This window comes from Hippocampus comes, unplaced genomic scaffold, assembly GCF_001891065.2.
Source record: "Hippocampus comes isolate QL1 unplaced genomic scaffold, H_comes_QL1_v1.1 scaffold229, whole genome shotgun sequence".
Lineage (NCBI taxonomy): Eukaryota > Metazoa > Chordata > Actinopteri > Syngnathiformes > Syngnathidae > Hippocampus > Hippocampus comes.
This window is the reverse complement of record NW_017806060.1, coordinates 486,803-507,022: the sequence shown is the minus strand read 5'-3', so window position 1 is coordinate 507,022 and position 20,220 is coordinate 486,803. Positions and strand designations below refer to the sequence as shown.

Genomic DNA, 20,220 nt, shown 5'->3' with positions numbered 1-20,220 from the left:
AACAAAAGCATCCCATGGCAATGCAGACGATTTAAAAATAATGCAAGATAAATTCAGTTAAAAAAAAATATACCACCATGTGGAAAAGTGTAAAGTAGTAACCTATGACATCAAATTTTTAAAAAGAAAAAAAAAATTAAACTTCTTGCCAACAAAAATGAAAAGAAAATGGTCGTATAGATAGCAGAAAATAAAAAGTAAAACACAGTGCAGGCATTTTGGCTATTGATGACACAGTTAAAATAAGTAAAAGAAAAAAAAACAGTTAGGCCATTTAGACCGCCCCCTCCCCACAATCTGGCTATTTAGTCAACTGAATGTAGAGTATTTGGAAATAAAATAATTGGACTTAGCACCCCCTAGAGGACGGACGCGAAACCATTACCGACCACGAATTTGATTGGCCTTGGATAAAAAAAAAGTGTGGTTGACAGAATGTTGCAATTATCTTTGGATAACTTTTGGGTGATTCATCGTTGTGTTGTGTTGGATCTCGGTAACTCCACGAGGTCAGCACCAAGGTCTGATGCCAACTCAGGTGAGGCTAAGATGAGCAGTGTGCACGTACACGTGTGCGCGAATATGATTAATCTCCTAAATGGCTCACAGGCATGACGAGACACCGCGATGACCTTCACGCTGGCTAATACATCACAATGTATCAATGCAAATTCCAGACACCATCACAAAAAAAAATAAAAGAAAGACAAGACCCACACACAAAACACTGTCAAAATTTCAAGAATTGAGACAAATGGTGCAGAACTAATAACTGGCGTAGCGCCCCAGAACCCAAACGGATGAATGCAACATTGTGGAGTGACCATATATGAGCTGACTGTGGCCCTTCAGAACGAAACACAACACTATGGAAGGACCTCGTGTGAGGGCCGATTAGGGAAACAGGCGCTATTTTATTTTTAAATAAAACGTCGAGAAAGGAGGAAAACTGTGAGTCACGTCGCTCCCCCAATACAAGTCTGGTCGCGCACAACATTGTGGAGCAACCGGATGTCAAGTGTCTGTTAGAAAACTGGGGCCGACAGTTTAATGGAGATTGATTGGGTGGGAATGCATGAATAGGCCTCATGGCTTACCAGAACACACACCGAGACGGACCCAACGTTGTGGGATGACCACATGACAAAGTCGAGATATTTCCGCAACTGCAGACGAGGAAGGCAACTGGTGAAACATTCGATATTTCAGGCACATTGGAAATGATGTCAAGTGAAAAGTGTTTTAAACAAAGTGGACATACACACACACATACACAAAAAACACTGCAAAGTGTTCACGTCATCTTTGTGTGCGTTTGTTGTCGTGCTACTCTATTTATAGCAGCACCTCGATTTCTATTCCTGGTGTTTTGTTTTTTTGAACAAAAGGCCTCTATTTTCAACAGCGACTACTTTTAGAAAGAACCTCAGAAGAAGTGACAGGAAGTGGATTTATTTAGGAAATCACAATGGTGGCTCTGTGAATTTCGCAATGCATGCGTGGTACAAAACAGGAAGTACACGCCCCCCACCCCCCTGAAAAAAGATGCAGGAAGTGTAAACAACAAAAAATAAATTAGCGGCATGTGTGATGCTGACTAAACAGTGGCTCCGCTTTGTCTTCATTTTGTTGAGTGTCAGCCTTATTTTCATAAGTGGATGACATTTTTTCCCTCTCCTCATATTCTGAAAGACACCCCCCCCCAAAAAAAAAGAATTGATTCATAAGCCTGTGATAGAACAAAATGTGTATTTGGGTTGCACTGTAAACAATGAAAGTCTTCACCCCGCGTCCTTCTCAACAGCATCCGCCCCCAAAGTGTGCTTTGAACATGGCGATTGGGCGGTCGCCCCGTTGCCCGGCAACGCCGCCGCCGCCGCCCGCCCATCCGTCAGTTCCTGTGGCCCTTGCGGCCGTCGCCCTCCTTGAGGAAGGTCCACATGAGCGTGTTGACGATGTCGGGCTGGTCCTGCTGCAGCCAGTGGCTGGCCCCCGAGATGACATTGAGGCGGAAGTGGCTGCGGATGTGCACCCGGCACGCCTCGGCCATCTCCTGCTCCACAAAAGCGTCACGCTCGCCCCACAGCAGCAGCACCGGAGACCGCACCTGGTTGTGGCTCAGCGGCAGAGAGCTGGAATCAGAGCAGGGTCAAACTTGAGTTTAACGTTTTCGTTACCACTTTTTTTTTTTTTTTTTAAAAACGTACCCATCGCCCTCACCAAAAAATAAAATAAAAAAATTGGACCCACACAACTCTGTGGAGCGACAATATGTGAGTGTCAAATATTTTGGCGGAAACAAAGCCAAGCAGAAAGAACGATGCAGACTGTGTGGAACGACCAAGCACGGTAGCTTCCTGGAACAGAAATATTCACGTCCACAACACTGTGGAGCGGCCGGATGTCAGAGGCCAGTGGAAATGAAGCAAAACAAGAAACGAGGCTCCTCAAAACAAACAACATTCTGGGGTGAGCAAATGTCAAAGCCTGTAGGAAAAGCCTGTAGGAATATACCAAAGAATAGCAAGATCTATGTATGCACACAACATTGTGGAGCGACCACAAATCAGAGTAAACTGAACCGTTTGGGTGAAGTTAGGAGAAAGGTCATGTGACGATGTACACTGGGCAGAGCTAACAAGTCACCCGTATCATAACCAAACACCCAACGTTGTGGCCTGATTCCATGGCGGCGGTCCCATCGCAAATATTGGGGTAATTTGCAGGCTGACCTGTCAGGAAAATGAATAAAAATCAGTCATGTGAAATATTCAGTGACGGATATGGGAAAATAGCGGTAGAAGGTAATGTTTTGTTTGTCCTTTTTACCCCCCCCCCCTTTTTTTCTTTCTTTTCCCCCCCCCCCCCCCCACTGTTCCGTGCTAGAAAAAGCAGCGGTGTGATTGGGCAGCAGATGGTTGGCTCGTTCATGTGTGATGGGTTCAGTCATTCAACTACGCTCCTAATGACATTTGTGCTGCTTTTGCTCAGCTTTTACATAAGCTGTTGTTGTTTGCTTTCTTTCCGGTCCGACACTAGAGGACGCCACACGGGACTTGTCCTCAGGGTGGCGGGTGGGTCGGGCACTTATCAGGGTACATCCCCTTGACTGGTTGCCTGTAAATGTCGGCACGCAAGAACACACAGGAAGGCTGCAGCTGAGATTTCAACCTGCCAACTGTGCAGCAGCACTGCTAATCAAGAGCCCGTCGCATCACTTTCCCTCGTTTAAAGTATATTAAAAGGGGAGGGGCGGGGGGGATATTTTTTTGCATGGTAGCACCCCCCGGTGACGTGTTGCCACGGCAACGGCCCATCCGTGGCGTTGAAGGTGACACACGAGGACAATGGGCCGTGTCGAAGCAGGCAACGGCGACATCGGACTCTCGAAAACAAGAACACACGAGGGATGCACAGCCAAAAACGAAATATTGACCCGATTAAATGTTACCGTTTTTAACGGTATGAACAAACTGCGCTGGCCGCCATTTTCACCACATCAAGTCAAACCGTAACGAGCCTTACGACTGTTGTATATTAACTGTAACTGCATCAACTCTAAGCAAATATGAACGGTATGAAGTGAAACACCTGAAAACATTCCTGAAGTAGTTGAGCGCGGCCGTCAAGGCTCCGGGCTGCGACAGCGCGTACAGGTACGCTTCCAGCTCCTCAGCCGTCAGCCATCTCCCTTTCCGGGCCATTCCGGTGCTGCGGCTGGTGAACAAGGCCTTCAGAGCCTTGGAGGCGACCCCCCGAAAAGACGGCGTGAGTCAGAGAGAGAGAGAGAGAGCGAGAGAGCGAGAAGGCATTGGGCCGGGAAAGCCAGCGTGTCCCCACTTTACGTGGCCAGGCTCCGACTTCCCGCTGGCAGCACAACACAAACAAACACACACACTGCATCACCTCCGTATGGACGTGTTATGTAACGCCACCTTTCAGTCTCATCAACTGCCAAAAAAAAAAAAAAAAAAGTGTGGGGACACCGACAAGAACTTTGACTCGCTTCTGGTAATATTTAGAGGACAGAACATTTCTGGTGGTCGAATGGAGCCTTTTGCCGAGACGATTTAGCGGTTTGATGACAAATAGTGGGATGAAATGATCATTTTCATAGCCGGATGTAGCGATAGCAACATCATGTGATGAAAAGTCTTGATTTCCGTTTAAGGCCGCGTTTTTGGGAGCCAACGTGGACTGACTTGGCAGCAAACTGCCTTTTCCTGAAGAAACTGCGGTTTTAGTTGCAAGACAGAACATTTCCATCGCCTAATGTCGCCTTTTTGTGAGCACCTGGATTGCCACTTCCAAATAGAGTGTTGCAGGGCACTGCACCACGAAAGGTCCCGGAAGATAAAAATACTCATAAGGCGAACGGATTTTCCACAGAAGATTGCTGATTTTTTTTTTCCGCCCTCTACGCTTCTATTTTTAGCCTTCACTCTGATGCACTCTTAAAATAGACCACAGAAAGTGGGAAACACACACACACACACACGCACACGCACACACAGAACGAACAGACACAGGGATGCCCTTGAAGAGAGCCAAGGTCAAAGGGGAGGAAAGGAGCACCTTGAAGTCGTCGATGGAGAGCATGAGCTCGGGCAGGCGAGGCAGCTGGAAGAAGAAGAAGTGACTGCACTTCAACATCTGGCTGGGATGACGCAAGGCGTAGTCTGAACGACCAGAAGACAAGAAGGAGAGGAGGAAAAAAGAATGAGGTGGGGGAGGAAGGAACGGAAAGAAGGAAGGGAAGAGAAGCAGAGGCCAAACAGAAGAGTGACGAGCTGTCGTTCATGCAAATTAACGTCGACAATTAAAGCGATCACTCCCAGCCGCACCGGCCTCCTAATAAGATTGGCTGCCAGACGGCCGGGCGGAGAGAAAGAAGGCTGGACGGTTACCCGCGTGGACAGACGGGTGCGGACAGTTGAGGACGATGAGCTTGACCACCATCTCCGGGTAGTTGATGGCAAACAACCACGCGATGGTGCCGCCCCAGTCGTGACCCACCAGGAAGCAACGGTTGTAACCTCAAAACCCACAAAAAGGGAAAAAAAAAAATGTCAGGAGGACGGGTAAGACCGAAAAGGAAAATGTGGGAGGAGAAAGGAGGAAAATAACTGAAAGGGAAACAAAGACAAGAAAGCGTGACAGCGAGGAAGAACAGACAAAACACTGAAGGAAAGAAAGAGGACACGCAGGAAGGCAGAAGACAAAAAGGACGACGGGCAGGTGAAGTCAACTCGCCAGCCGTCACGTGGCGAGTCTGTAACCACGGCGACCGCATTTGAGCCAAGCCGTCACTCGTTTCAGGGCCCAAAAAGCGCCGCCGTCAAGCCGGTCGCCATGGCGACCGCCTCTGCACAGCGTCCGCGGTCTGCTCACCGAGGTGCTCCACCATGTCCTTGACGTCGGTGAGCAGCAGCTCGGGTCTGTAGCTGTCGGCGGCGAGCGGCAGGTCCGACTCGCCGTAACCTCGCATGTCCACCGCCACCACTCGGAACTCGCTCTTGAACTCGCGCAGCTGGTGGCGCCAAGAGAACCTGCGGCACAATGGCGACAACCCTTCCAAGACCAACGACGGGCATGTTTGGAACCGAAACAGAATTCTTGGGAACACAGCGGGACACATATTAAAAAAAAAAAAGGGGTGGGGGGTGTTAACCAGACCCCATCACCATGACTGTCCACCTCTGATCAATCCTAATACATTTTGCATAACTTAGCGATTAAAACATTGCTACGCATTGTTGACAGTACGATGTGATGTATTGTGACAGCGGCATTTAGGACAATTTGTTCCTTTTTTGAGGGGGGGGTGGGCAAGTTTTGTTTCCAAACGACATGCCCATTTCTCTGGAGAAGTGAAAACCAAATTGCCTTGACGTGGCTCCCGCATACAGCGAAGAGACGCCAACGCAACCCGACAACGTCGTTGACCCCAATCCACGATGCTCTTATATCATATCATAATCCAAACGCCGTAGGGGGAGGGTGGTGGTGGGTGAAGACATCTTGAAGGAGCGGGCTGATCCGCAAAGCGCTTTTTATGATTTATGGGAAAAGCAAAAAGGTGCGAAAAGGTGCCAGTGGACCGCCTCACTCACCAGAACTCGGGGAAGCCGTGCAGGAAGAGCATGAGGGGCTTGCCCCGCTCACCTGCCGCCACGTAGTGAAACCTCAGGCCCGACTCCTGTGGGCACGCAAGATCATCATCATCACAATTTCAATTGGGTCTCGAACACTGAAATTGGCTTCAAACGCGAACAGTGTTTGACTCCCCGCCTGAAAATCTGCTTCAAAACCCTAACTCAGGCTTGAAATCAGAAGTGAAGAATACTAACTGTTATTGTGGATTACATATGACAATTTGACATGTTGGTTCAGACTTTAGCATCATTTTGCGGGCCGAATGAAATGATGTGGTGGGCCAGATCTGGCCCCCGGGCCTTGACTTTGACACCTGTGCTGTATTGGATCGCATTCCGGGGCGCAGTTAATCAAGTGTCGAGCCTGCGGACGCCAGTGACGACAACACCGATGACGCAAGAGGGACGACAACACTTCTCGGAGTGAAGTTCCGCGCGCACTCACGCAGGCAAGGCGCAAGCTTCAGACAAAAACAAAACTCGCACGCGCGCAGCCTCCGTGATCACGACTCAAGGTGCGCGCGCTCACGGACGCCGCCACCCACCGAGCAGCCCTTCGCACGCCCCCCCCCCCCCGACTCGTGCACGCGCCTCTCTCCCTCACACTCACCTTGATGCGCACGTAGCAATGCGTGCCCAAGGACGTGTCGTGCAGACACGCCGGCGGCGCCTCGCGCGGCGTCCAGCGGAAGGTGGCCGTCGGCCGCGCGATGGCGCTCCAGCAGAGGCGCAGCAGCGCGGCGGCGCCGCAAAGCGCGCAAAAGGCGCCGACGAGCGACCAGTAGGCGCAAAGTCGCAGGCGCAGCGCCAGACGGACGAGCAGCGGAGGCGGCAACGTGCGCGGCGGACGCGCCATTTTCGCATCGCGTGGCGTCGCCGCGGACGCGTCTCGGAAGGGACGGAGAGGATGAGGACGAGGAGGAAGAAGAAGAAGATGAAGAGGGAAAGGAGCGAAGGGAGGGAGGATCCCGGACGACGAGCTGCTCAATGGGATGGACGATAGAGAGGAAGGAAGGAAAAAAAAAGAGAAAGGGAGGGAGGCAGGGAGGGGGTGGGAGGGTGTTGTTGTTGTTGTTTGCGGCCGACCAAGAGTTAATGTTCTTTGATATATTAGAGTAGAACACGTTCATTAAAAAAAAAAAATCAGTTTCATTTTTTAAAATGTATGATTTGTAAGGATCCAATTTAAAATAACATCTACAATAAAATAAATTTTTTAAATCCAAATATGCTCCCAAAAATTGATTAATTGCTTTATGACTTAATTGCAAATACAATGAATTTTTGAATTTATTCATTTAAAATTAGTTTTTAATCAGTTCTCCTAATTAATGCACTGTAAATAAATATATTTCTAAAATGTACAAACTTTTTCCCCCATTGAGTCATATACAGTATGTATACATGTGCTTTCGAGTTAATTTGATGTATAATATTGTACTAGTCTTTAAAAATACTCCTTTACAAACACGATAATTCAACAAAGATTTTTTTGGGTCATTTTTGTGAATTCAAAAATGTACAAACAATTTTACATGTACAATACACCTAACATTTTTAAAATCAATTTTACACACATTTATTGCAATGTCACCCCCCCGCCCCCTACATTTTTTCCCCCAAGACCCCGACGCATCACCTTTAGTCGTGGAACTTGACAATATAAAAGCAGCAAACTCACCCAGATTGAAGACATTCGGTGACTTCCTGCATCTGCGCAAACCATGCTGAGGCCACAGCCGATTGCTTAGTGAAAATATTTTTTATTATTTTCAGGAATTAAGAAAAAAACAAACAACACAAACAAGCCTCTTCTCGTTTGAACGTATTCCAGGCGCAACATACAGAAGAGGCAAACGACTGTATGGCCAACAAAGTGCAGGACGTGTCAAACAACAAGAAGAGAACGCAGTGAATGAGGAAAGCATGCTCGCCAAATCGTGTTCTTTGTAAACAAAATGTCAAAAAGGTGCATGCAAACGTACGCGTGGCCCTATATCGACGCCACCGGAGTTTGAATTGGAATTTCTAAAATGTAGTCACACTTCTGATTTTTTTTTTTTTTTCTAATCATTCAATCAGAACTTTTGGATTGGAAAAAAAATATCTGGGTTTGAAATTTAAATTCAAACTCAGAATGCACATAACTTCCATCCGTGCGTTTTTTTTTTTTTTTTTTTAAACAAACACAAACAGCGAAAAGGTGCTACGAAGACAACAAACAGCGCACGTGCTGGGACCCTACCCAGACGTGAAAATGGGCACAGAATGAACCAAAGTGTAGCAGTGCGAACGTTCCCAAAGTCAAAGCTTTGGCGTGTGTGCGTGCATCAGTATTCACCCGAGGAGACTCAAGGCACTTTTTTTTTTTTTTTTTTTTTAAAGTCAGTCCCAGTGGTTTTGCTTTTTAGTCCAGGTTGAGTTCAAAAGTGGTCATGATGTCCTGTTGCATGGTCATGTCGATGCATGACATCTACCACAAAAAAGAAAAAAAAAATGCAGAATACATTTGAATCATATGAGGCATTCGTAAAAAATTGAACAAAAGATAACCAGATTTATAGTTTCATCTGTACTTTATTTATATCCTCTTTATTTTCACCCGCGTCCTGTTTCTGTACCAAACTGAGTTACTGAACTTTTTATGGATTCTCTCTCTCACACACACACACACACACACACACACACACACACACACACACACACACACACACACACACACACAATTGCATGGGCAGCGTCAGAACATGAGTTAGGCTTACACAGTTCACATCAAAGGTCAACCCCACATTAAATTTCCCAAAGTGCAATCTTTGAAAATGCAACTCTAATTTTAGCACGAAGCAAGAAAATAAATTTGTAACAAAGTCAAGTAAGAATATTGTAAATTAGTAGCAAAAAAATTTTTTTTAATAAAAATGACTGTTCCTGCTGTGTGTGTGTTGGCCTCCTCGGGGCAGTGTGGTATTGTGCATGCATGAGTTAAGAATAGTAGAAAAAGAACGTTGCAGTTGAGGTCTTTAAATATATCAATTGTTTTTGTTTTTTTTGCATATTTTGAATAATATGTACCTTAGAGTGTCGTTACCCGAGTCTTTATCTGTCTCTACGTGTTCCTATACCGTTTCTGTGTAAATATTCATTATTTGAAGGAATATCACTTCTGGAAGTTGATGCTAATTTCCCATTAGCATGTCAATGGTATTTTACATTGACTTTAGCATTAGCACTGGCAATGTTTATAAAATAAACAATGTCTTGTATTTCAATACAGAACGCGTGTGATTCTTTTTATTGCATTTTTAGTTTTACAGGCAACTCCGACTGGAGGTGTCATCATGAAACAGTTTCAAAAGGACGCCCCCGGCAGAGAGCAGAATCACGTCCATGTCGGGCACACCATGCCCTTGGGCACAATCATTTTTAAGATTTTGTGAGAAGCCAAAACCGATATGCCGTTCAGATTTCGCTGAGTTGCGCAGCCCTACTTACCGTCTCCCGCCTACGACGCTCCTGTTCCTTCTTTCTCGCCAGCTCCCGCGCTCGACTCATCGGGGACTGGGCACTCCCTAGCCAGGTCTCCACGGGTGACGTCGGCTGCTCGCCACCGCTGGGGACTTGTGGCGTCATCTCTTCCGAAAGGACGCAGCTACCCGAGATATTCAAGAGTTTTGTGATCATGATTTGGAGTACATTTTTAACTCTTAAGGGGCGAACAGTCGAAATGTATTGCTCACAAATTGTGGCCATTTGAGAGCGGGAGTACCTCTTTTCTGGAACCTCCAACTGCTTCTGCTTCAGTGCCTTCTGTCGCTCCTCCTTCTCCATGGCAGCCTTCCGGAACTGCTGGAAGCTCTCTTTGGACGACTTGATGGCGGTCGGGATGGCGGCTGACTGCTTCACCAGTCGGGCCCATGACTCGGCGTTTTTCAGAACTATGTCCTTAAAAAAAAAAAAAAAAAAAAAAGGGGGAGTTTAACTACAATAAAAAATTCCACCCATGACGTGTCGCGGTCTCCACAGGAAACATACGCTTTTAGGGTTTTTTCCCTGCAGGCTTGATTTGATGGGAGAATTGGAGGACGATGACACGTCTGCCACTTGACTGTCAGGAACATCTTCAGGGCATCTGGAAGCTGGAAGGGAACAAGTTCAGCTTTGTTTCAACAGTAATCCTAGTTCTGATTTTTATATAGTGGTACTGGTTGAGAGAAAAAACAGCATTTTGATTCTTCTGTATGCCCTTTATAGTCACCATAGACAAGTGACACAAAATTCCAGAATACTGTAATGTAAGACTTAGTTTCGTACGGTGACTTACCAGTTGTAATGACGTCTCTGGCAGGCGACGGGCTCTTCCCCAGCGGTGATAGGATGGGGGCCTTAAAAAAAAAAAAAAAAAAACTATTTAAAAAAAGGCAACTTTACTAGCAATGTGTCTAAATGAAAAGAATGCAACTATATTTTCGTGCCATGAAAATGATTAGTTTTATTCATTCATTCATTTATGATTTGAAATTCTTAAAAGGAGCTACTTGCTTTCAGTTTCATGACATGTGCAGTTCAGAAAATTGCAAAAAAAAAAAAAAAAAAAAAAAAAAAAAGTTCCTGGTTTGGATAAATAAATAATTTGTTCCTCAGCATATTTACCAGTGTTACCTCAAATCCAGATGTGGCCCAGACCAGTATAGTTTCAGGGGACGCCATGGGGGACAAGTCTGTTAAGGTTTAAAAATGCTAAAAGTAAATGCATTGTACAGGCGCATGCATAAATACATTTTTTAAAAAATATATAGATAGAACGGGAATGGGCAGATCACCTGGCGGGGGCAGCGTCTTCCCACCATCGCTCGCCCAAAGGCATTTGGTTTTTGTTTGCTTGGAAGCAGCAGGCGGAGGAGGAGGCTGTGTGTTAGCAGAGCGCCCCCTGTGGGTCAGGTTGACAGTGGCAGCCTGAAGCGTGACAAGCACCCGGTTGGCATCCTCGGCAGCTCAAAGCGTCAACAGCCGCAGGGAGACGTTTACCTTTGCAGTCAGCTTTTTACATGGGCCTTTAGCGCTCTTCTGGAGCTTTTCCACTAAGAGACAAGCAATATGCCGTTTAAAATGAAAACAGAAAACCTATTACGTGTGTATTTATTTGCAATCTTTATCGCAAGGGCGGTCAAAGTACGGTGCGGTAGGAGGGCCACATCACTTTGGTCATGAAGCCAGAGTCCTGTAATATCTGTTGCATTTCACATTCAATCCTTTAACAGAATTATTGCAAATACAAGAATAGTCAAACAGACAATTTTACAAATGCACACACATTGCCATTTTGTTCATTGCAACCAAATTTGGATGTTAAATAAAAAAAGACAAATACTATTTTAAGATTGTATTTTCATTAAACAATTAGTTGAATGCTCAACATTAAATCTAAAAAAAAATTATTCAGATGGAGTACTTTACATTCACATGAAACATTTAATGGCATCCCCAGTTTGACTTTTGTTTGGAAAAAGTAACTCTGACAATTTGCATGTTTCTGAAATATTAGTGATGGTATAACGGTACATGCATTTCTTATGTTGCATTCAATTTTGTAGATGCAGTTCACCCTTAATTTCTTCACATGATCGTCAGAAAGACACTTTCTACATATGAGCATGTGTCGCGAGGTCTGAAAATGCCGGTTTTCAAAAGCAGTTTTTTTTTTCAAACAATACATTTTCGTCATTGATTTTAATGTCTACAAAAGTAGGTCAAACGAGGGTCCCGCAGTGACAACAGCAAAGAGGCTCACCAGAAGACGAGTGACCGCTGTCCGAGGATGGCGAGCTGCTGCTGCTGCTACAGGAAGGTGATGAGAAGCTGCTGCTGCTGTTGAGCGCTGACGGGCAGATGAAATCAGGAGACTCAGCTTGTTTGCCTGGAAATGAAACAAACGATTGAGGGGTTAACCGTACGTAATGACTGTCTAGGAAGAAAAACAGATGCCGGACGAAAAAAAAAAACAAAAAAAAAACAGTTACTCCATATGGGGGCATCCATGTGAGTTGGCACAGCCAACAAACAAAAGTTGGAAGTCAAGGTATCACACTTTTGCACAATGGGCATAAACATCTTTAAATAATTCATTATTCATAAACGCATTTTACAAAAAAAAAAAAAAACTACATGACTACATTTGCAAAATTGTCAAACTCATTATGTATAAAATGAGTCAGAATAATGAATTTAGCACAACAGCCACCAAGAATTTTGGAATTTTTTTTTTCTTTTTGTGAAACAATGGCTGCAAACAATTGTTGATCAAAATAGTTGTGGATTAATTGTTAAACTGGTATATGAATTAATCCCAATTACAACGTCAAGTGTAACATGGGAAGGCGGAAACCTCTCTCACCTGCTGCCTTTTTCTTTTTCTTCTTCACATCCGGCAGCCGTTTAGCGAGCACCTTGCATCTCCCGGCATCCTTCAACTTGCCACAACGTGCGGCTTCCACACGAGTCTCCATTCCCCCCCCGACACCGTAAAAAGCCGCGCTCCGGTTGCCGTGACTACAAAGAAACGCTCAAATCAGGACTCGCTAACAAAGAATAAATAATTCATTGAAAAGGGTACATACAAAGTAGAAGTCTTGCTGTTTTTCTCCATGATAGATTGATATTTGGACGATTTGTGCTTGAGTCGAGTGATGTCCTTTTCTTTGGCCCTCCTCTCCTTCTTCAGCTTGTCCTTTTTTTTGGGTTTCATCAAGGGGTCCTGAGTGAGTCTCCTCAGCTGGGCACTCACCGCTTTCAACTGCACACGGCAGAATGAAAAATGAGCAATGCCACGAGGTGGGCTGTGTTCTTAATCGTTTGTGTCTTCCCTAATCACTACATGGGGAATTTTAAATAATGGCCTCCAAGTGTTGATCGTTTTTAGCATACCGACTATCTTGCAACAAAACAGAGGTCAGAGGACATTTGACAGACCTTCTCCTCCAAGTTAGCCAGTTGCGTGGCGACCTCCTGCGACGAACTCTCTGTGCCGGAAGAGCTCTCACTCTCATTCCCGGAGGCAGAGTAAGCGGCGGGCAGGTTTCCCACGCAGTCGCCTTGAAGCTTATCCAGCCAATGATGCGCCGGCACGCATCTTTCCGCCGGTTCCTGCGGAACCTTAGCGTAGCGCGCCTCGAAAACCTCCTGGTTGGTGACAAGTGGATACGTTCAAATAATGCCTGTGCACAAAGTTTCTTCACATTAAAAAAAAATAAAAAAATAAAATAAAAAAATAGTACAAATGCAAATGTTGAGAAATGTTAATTTGGTCGAGGGACTTAGTGGGTCCCAAAAATTTGATTCCCGTGGTATTTGTGCACATTTGCAGCACGGCGGAGACGGGAAGTTTGTGGCCCCACCCTCTCAAAAATACGTGGTGTTCTTGTAGGCTTTTCCTGCCACCCCCCCCGCCCAAGCAGAAGCCTGAAGTTGTTTGTGGTAAGAAAAGAATCACGCATACCTGCAGCTTCCGGGCCATGTAGACGACCTCGTGTGCAGGAGGGTTGTACTTGTAGCAATTGGAGAACATCAGCCTGACGTCAGCGGCAAACTCCTTAGCAAATGCGTATTCTCGTTGCTCCATTTTTTTCTGTATATATATATATATATTAAAAAAAAAAAAAAAAAAAAAAACAGAATTAAGGCATACCATGTTTTTTTCCTATTTGTATTTTTAACCATTGTTTGGAACCCAACTCTTGTGTGACACACCACCCTCACTTGAAACTGTCTTGCAACCCTAATATTTGTTTGATACCCTACTCTTGCCTGAAACCCCAACCAAAGCATGAAATCCTCATTTAAATCATAAATTCAAATCCTAAACATATCTTCAACCTAGCAAGTTTGAAACCCTAACATTTTTCTAAACCCTTATCCTCTTTGGATCCCCACTGGAACCGTAACTACCCCCCCCCCCCACCACTTCCTTAAACCCTAACTTGCCTTGATGGTGCCCAGGTCCATGGGTTGCTTGATGATGTCGTGGTAGTCGTGCAACGCCAGGGCCACGGTGTCCACGGGTGTGTAGAAGGGCCACGCGTAGGCGTAGTGCCTCTTGGAGAACATCTCCTTCAAGATGGCGTCGCAGTGCCGCAGGGGCTCGGGCAGTTTGGCGCGCATGTCCTCCACGTGACTGAGATCTTTCTTTGGCACCTTGATGGGGCGTCCGCTGCCGGTCCTCGCAGGCGGCGCGCACGACGCCGGCGCCTCGCTGACGCTGCTCGTGACTGCTGAGGGGACAGGTTCCATTTTTCTCTTGAGTGCTTTTTTGATCTGATCATTTCAAAGTGGGGGAGTGAGGGGGGACATCAAGAGCAAAATGATTAAAATTACAATACAATGTAGTGAGAAGACACCCAATTTACAACCCCACCGGGATTTCATGAGATTTCTTGTCAGATTTTTACAGCCTAAAATGCCGGATTTTTTTTAAAGGTCTTTGTTTTCATGAAATATTAGCATGTAACTATTTCTTTTCTACTTTTACACATTAAATGTGACAGTTTTTTTGGGGACTACTTAAATGCAAAAAACAAAACAAAAAAACACTAATATTTGAATAACTGATGGATTTATCGACAGCATACTCGATTCTAAATAGATTTGTTTGTGGCAGGCATACTGCTGCGGACACATTTGAAGTCCCCACTTCCCCACTTACGCTTTCGTCCATCTGAGGTGCAATCCTGACAGGTGACACCGGGCGAGGAGCATCTGGCGGAACGACGGACGCCGTCTGCTGAAAGACCGCTTCGGCCATCACGGGTCTCGGCTTCAATGAACCTGGTGGACGACAAGTGGCACGAATAAACTCGCACGGTCACTTTCACTCCATCAATTTTCCCCAGAGTCGGTGGCGTGATAAAAGTTTGAATGGCAGCTATGGGAAAGAAAATAGGATCTAGAAATAGTTCAGACAGTTTGGAGAGTCTCCACCTCCATGTGTGAGGCACTACTGCCATCTAGAGGTATCCACCACACACAACATGTACCAAAATGTATTGTCAAGTACTCAAAACATATTTATACTGCGCGTGAGCACACACAGCTGGGTGCCCTGTGAAAGTCAAATGTCGGCCCTCCAGTCTTGAGTCTGTGACCTCGATGTGAAAGATGCCCAAAGTAAATTTGTATTTGTCGTGATTTACCCCCATTGCTCTTCTTTCCTTTGGCTTCTTCCTTTGCAGCGACTTGCAGGACTTCACATTCGTCTGTGGGCATTTTAGCGACTTCAAGCAGAAAAAGCTTCTCCAGCGTCTGGGCCATGAAAACGATGTCATCTCCGGGCTGAGGACAGAAAAACGTACATGATCAAAACCACACTTCCCCCAAAATAAATAGATTGATAAATAAATTCATCGGGTAAAGTATTCACAGCACTTGACTTATTACAACCTCATTTTAAATTCATTGTTATCCTCTGCAAACAACACCCCAGTAATGACGAGGTGAAGTCAAGTTGAGATTTCGGCAGACTTATTGGAAAATAAAATCCTTTAACTTCATTCTTTTGTTTGTGCTCCGGCATGCAACTGCGTGACCTTATTTCGACAGGTGTGCACCTTTCCAAATCATGTTCTGAATTTACCACAGGTGGACTCCAATTAGCTAATTATGCATATCATTTAAAAATTTTACATTTATATTCAATGTACACACACGCGCACACACACACACAATAAACGAGGGATTGTTGTAAACTGTTTTGGGAATCACTTTGTGGTAAAGTTACGGTGTAAACAACTGATATGGACAATCATAATTACTCATTTTTTTCCACTCTTCTGGTTTACGAGCAGCCATGTACTCGTCACATTATCTCACCTTGTTGTACACATAGCAGTTGGTGAACATGGTGTTAAAGTCTTGTACGCATTCCATTGCTTTCCAGTAATATTTGTTCTGGAGTCGCCTCTTAATGGTGCCCATATCCATTGGATTCTTGATAATTGTGTAATAATCCTGGAAATGAAACCGTGAGAGGGGAGAGCATGACAGCACAACTCAACGGAGAGGAGGTTCGTGGAAAAAGTCGGGATGAGGAGGACTAACGCACGGGGAGACGCAGCGCTACGGCATCGACGGGCTGGCGGAAGGGCCATGAGAACTGGTGGCGCCACAGGGTTTTGACCACCGTCTTCTCCAGGTACTGCAGCTGGTTGGTGGTGCGTCCTGGTCGCTTCGGGTTGGCCACCTCGGGCGGAGGCGGGTTCCCGTTCGCGTCGGGACAGACTTCCACATGGGACATGGTGCCAGCCAACGGCCATTAAGAGGAATGGTCTCACATGCGCCTCCAATGCGACAAGGGGCTCACCTGGAATGATAAGTACGGTCTTTAACAATCATGCGATTGTTGGAAGACAGAAGCAAGTAGGTACGTCAGATAAATTACTTCCTAAGCTTTTTGTTCCCCCTGGTTTTGTGTGAATGGTACCAACAAGGACTAGTGGGCTGAAAGTTGGCCCTGTCATTGACAGACTTCTTTGTTGTAAAAGTTATTGAATGTTGAAAGATATTTGTTGGTATGACTGATTTTGTATGAGTGATTATAGCTGCAGTATTTTCAGTGATTCAGAGTACTGTATTATATTCTAAAGGCATTTGAAGAGTCTGAAACTTCATTAATTTAAATGCTTTATAAAAACAATATCAGAACTCCGTTTTTTCAAGCAATTGTACATTTTCATGATGCAAAAGAGAATCATACAACATTTATAAAAATGTGAAGATATGAATTAACAAATGTGTTGAATGTCTTGGACCTTTTCGTAACAATGCCTGGAGGACTTTGCATGATTTAGAAGACACTGGTGATGGGGAAATTCGGCGAAATTTTATTAAACTTGAAATTTGTTCAAACAGCGCAACTAAAGTCATAGTCGTGAAATTTGACCGATTCGTTTGCTGCTAGCTAGTACGCCAAAATCCTAAAGGTGATGCCGCCACGGCGACTTTATCATTTAGCTTTACTCCCACGACCACTCTTCGTCAACTTTGTCGTTATTTAGCTCAACTCTTGTAAAGTGGCGTTACCCACGCGCAATGTTTATCGAAGTGTTATGGCACTTAAAACTTGACCACTTCGGTCTCAAAACTGCACCGTTATAGAATTAGCAAGATTAGCTTAAAGTTTGTGCCAATTTCCACAACATTTCGGCAACGTAAAAAAAAAACCACGGCAAGATGGAGTTAAGTTCATATCTCCCTCGTCGTTTGATGTTTTAATAAGTTTATTGTAATTTTTTCGTATATTTACCCGACACCTGTAAGCGCCGGTGATGCAAAGCGAGAGCCGACGATTACAGGCGGTCGGTTTCGTTGAGCGTGATTTTATCTTTCTTTTTTAGGGACGCGTCCACCCATGTAAACAACTGCAAAGGAAACTTTGTCAAGGACTGAGTCAATCTTACCGCGCCAGCGTTAACTTTACACGTCACGGGAATCTTTGCATTCACCCTCTCGGTTGGCCGCAGAACCTCTGGAACAGTGGAGAATTTATAGCACGCCGCTTCTCGCGCTACAACTGATTGGCCCAAATTCTACACCACGTCTGCAACTTTACTCTTCTGCACCCCGATTTTATGGAATTAAGATGAATTAAAAAAAAAAATCCAATGCATTCTGTCACGCATAACCTTATACATAACGACGGGACAAAATGTTGAAATGGAGCTGTTGCAAACAGTATAGTAGTACAATTTATAAACCAGACCTCCGGGGAAATGTTAACACCGTAAAAAGCTGGAGCTCCGGAGCAGGTTGACCGGATAATAGCGCTGACTAAAGCGGACCTGTCACAGCTACACGCCGTCAAGTTACTGCAAACCAGAGCGAGCAAACTAATCCAGGCGCAGCGATGAATTCCGGATAAAACTCACCACTTCATTTTTTTGTTTCTAAAACAAACGAATAAATCAATAAAGCTACTTTTCTCTGTCAAACAAACAACTGGAATTTGTTTGGTCACGGCCTTAAGAATTAAAATAACGATGAGATGCCACGTGACATATAGACCTGATAAATCATTTTTTAAAATTATGTCGTCTTAATTTATGCACCGCGCAATTCCTGACCTGAACAAAGATGGCGTCCACATGAAGCGTACACATGACCTCAACCAACATGGCAGTACTACAAGTCAACACTATCATTGTACGATTTGTTCATATAGATCGCATTTAAAGCACTATCGACGTTCGCAGTGTCATCAAATGAGTGCTACTCACAGTTATGTCCAGCTTGTTTCTGCGAAAGGTTTACTGTTGTGTTTGTATGACGATTAATTATGTTATGTGATGTATTATCAACTTTTTGAAGCGGTCAGAGCTATAGCTCGAACCGCTAACTTTATTTTAAAACATAGTTGATCAAACATTAGTAGAACATGCTTCATGAAAGCTTGTCAAGTAAAGTTCCCAAACTCTTCATGGCTTGCTTATTTTCATCGCGTTAACACAACCGACACGGTACTGCGTAAGTGTCGCTTGTCTGTGACGTCAAACTGGGTGTGTCGTTAAAAAAAATGAAACAACTTGTCAAAAAGTGTTTTAACAGATCTGTGACGTCAAACTGGGTGTGTCGTTAAAAAAAAAATTAAACAACTTGTCAAAAAGTGTTTTAACAGCGACAATAAATAAAACGATGAATGATGATCAAACGTTGTTGAGATCATTTTACAAAAGCATAAATGTCAAATTCTTTATTTCTAAGCAAGGCTAGAGATTTATAAAGTGCACACTAAAACGAGGGGAAATGTTTTTGAAGCCGCATTTTTTTGTTTATGTACGAATAGTTTTCTTCATAAAGTGAAGTGATCAATGGCATACTGGTGACATTTATTCTCATTTTCATAGTAAAAGACATCTTTCAAGGAAAACAAAAAACAACACGACATGTTAATACGGGTGGACGAAGGATAGGGAGTTACTTTTATCGGATTATAAAAGCATCAAGTACTACATATTTGCTCTTTTTGTAGCCTAATTTTGCCATTGTGTGTGTGACATTCAAAGTCATAGTCAATAAATCCACAAGAGGGCGCCATGGTGGTTGTTGTTAACAAGATCCTTTCCTCTTTTGTGTCACTGTTTATGATAAAATATGAGGTCCATTCCAGAAATGCAAGACAATTTCGACCCCAACATTTTTGAAAACCAGACAATTTTGTAATTATATTTCATGTTTTCACTAAAAAAGTCAATAAAAAAATCATATGATTGAATTTATCCAAATCAAATTAATTTTGTTTGTTTTCTATTGGATTGTTTTGCTGTGTTTGGCTCAAAACGTTTACAGGTGTTCAGGCACCTGAAAAAAACGTTTACTATGTCAGGGTTTCAAATCATTGCTAATGTGAGAGTTTCTGCCAAAGAGTACATGGTAGCCATGTTGTCTGTTATGCTAACTGGTCAGAACAATTTAGCTCTAAAATACTGACCATACCAAACCATACCCAGAAAATCGAATTTAAAACCTACCTATCTGTTGGTCATCGAGTGGAAGGGACAAGAGAGAGTTCTTACAAAGCTACTTGGTATTATAACATAAAGTGCGAAAAAAAAAATAAAGGGATCATCAGGAGTTACATTGTGCTGTTTAAGTGTTCCCTTTATTTATTTTTTTAAACAGTATATTTTAAATAATTGACGAAATTCTGGAATGACCCACAGTCCCTGACAAATAAACAAATACATCAAACCACAGTTAATAAAGGCAATCCACAGTTTTAGTGTGTAGGAATATTTCAGCGAGGTGGTTCCTGGAACTAAATGTTAGCATCAGAATGCTTGTACTCATAAGAAGGCACATATGTAAAATGGAGTAGTACGGTTGTTGGGCGATGAGAGCCACATGCGGTTAACTTAATGTGACACTTCGACGAGGGTTCCATCTGAAGAGGGAAGCGGGGTGGGAGTCGGGGTGGATTTGCGGCTGGAGAGGTGGTGGTGGTGGTGCGGAGGGTCGGGGGGGACGCACAGCTGGATCATACATTAGCGAGCAGACCCAAACAAAATGGAGTCAAACACGTCTG

At 44.3% G+C, this 20,220-nt stretch overlaps 2 protein-coding genes across 2 annotated transcripts; both read right to left on the bottom strand.

Annotated features, from left to right (window-relative positions):
* Nucleotides 1-1,436: 1,436 nt before the first annotated feature.
* On the bottom strand, nucleotides 1,437-7,188 carry ephx4 (epoxide hydrolase 4). Its single transcript, XM_019893120.1, has 7 exons — nucleotides 6,766-7,188; nucleotides 6,114-6,199; nucleotides 5,392-5,549; nucleotides 4,908-5,036; nucleotides 4,576-4,679; nucleotides 3,592-3,740; nucleotides 1,437-2,132 (listed from the first exon to the last, which is right to left on the bottom strand). The coding sequence occupies exons 1-7, from the start codon at nucleotides 7,009-7,011 to the stop codon at nucleotides 1,892-1,894; spliced, it is 1,113 nt and encodes a 370-aa protein (XP_019748679.1). The 5' UTR covers nucleotides 7,012-7,188; the 3' UTR covers nucleotides 1,437-1,891.
* A 714-nt stretch (nucleotides 7,189-7,902) lies between these two features.
* On the bottom strand, nucleotides 7,903-18,100 carry brdt (bromodomain, testis-specific). Its single transcript, XM_019893154.1, has 19 exons — nucleotides 17,600-18,100; nucleotides 16,246-16,503; nucleotides 16,014-16,151; nucleotides 15,338-15,476; nucleotides 14,851-14,972; nucleotides 14,133-14,462; nucleotides 13,648-13,776; nucleotides 13,122-13,331; nucleotides 12,770-12,945; nucleotides 12,547-12,701; nucleotides 11,944-12,069; nucleotides 11,181-11,233; nucleotides 10,976-11,108; nucleotides 10,806-10,873; nucleotides 10,477-10,537; nucleotides 10,188-10,291; nucleotides 9,922-10,097; nucleotides 9,648-9,804; nucleotides 7,903-8,628 (listed from the first exon to the last, which is right to left on the bottom strand). The coding sequence occupies exons 2-19, from the start codon at nucleotides 16,435-16,437 to the stop codon at nucleotides 8,563-8,565; spliced, it is 2,535 nt and encodes an 844-aa protein (XP_019748713.1). The 5' UTR covers nucleotides 16,438-16,503; nucleotides 17,600-18,100; the 3' UTR covers nucleotides 7,903-8,562.
* Between the last annotated feature and the right edge of the window lie 2,120 nt (nucleotides 18,101-20,220).

What these genes read in the sequence shown, in the direction of transcription:
- ephx4 (XM_019893120.1), bottom strand. Translation starts at nt 7,011, where the DNA reads ATGGCGCGTCCGCCGCGCACGTTGCCGCCTCCGCTGCTCGTCCGTCTG. An exon ending in CACGGCTTCCCCGAGTTCTG is followed by an intron (nt 5,550 to 6,113) that starts GTGAGTGAGGCG and finishes ATTGTGCCGCAG; the next exon opens with GTTCTCTTGGCGCCACCAGC. An exon ending in TCTCCATCGACGACTTCAAG is followed by an intron (nt 3,741 to 4,575) that starts GTGCTCCTTTCC and finishes GTCGCCTCCAAG; the next exon opens with GCTCTGAAGGCCTTGTTCAC.
- brdt (XM_019893154.1), bottom strand. Translation starts at nt 16,437, where the DNA reads ATGTCCCATGTGGAAGTCTGTCCCGACGCGAACGGGAACCCGCCTCCG. An exon ending in CACCTCAGATGGACGAAAGC is followed by an intron (nt 14,463 to 14,850) that starts GTAAGTGGGGAA and finishes TGAAATGATCAG; the next exon opens with ATCAAAAAAGCACTCAAGAG. An exon ending in AACAGCAAGACTTCTACTTT is followed by an intron (nt 12,702 to 12,769) that starts GTATGTACCCTT and finishes GTTTCTTTGTAG; the next exon opens with TCACGGCAACCGGAGCGCGG.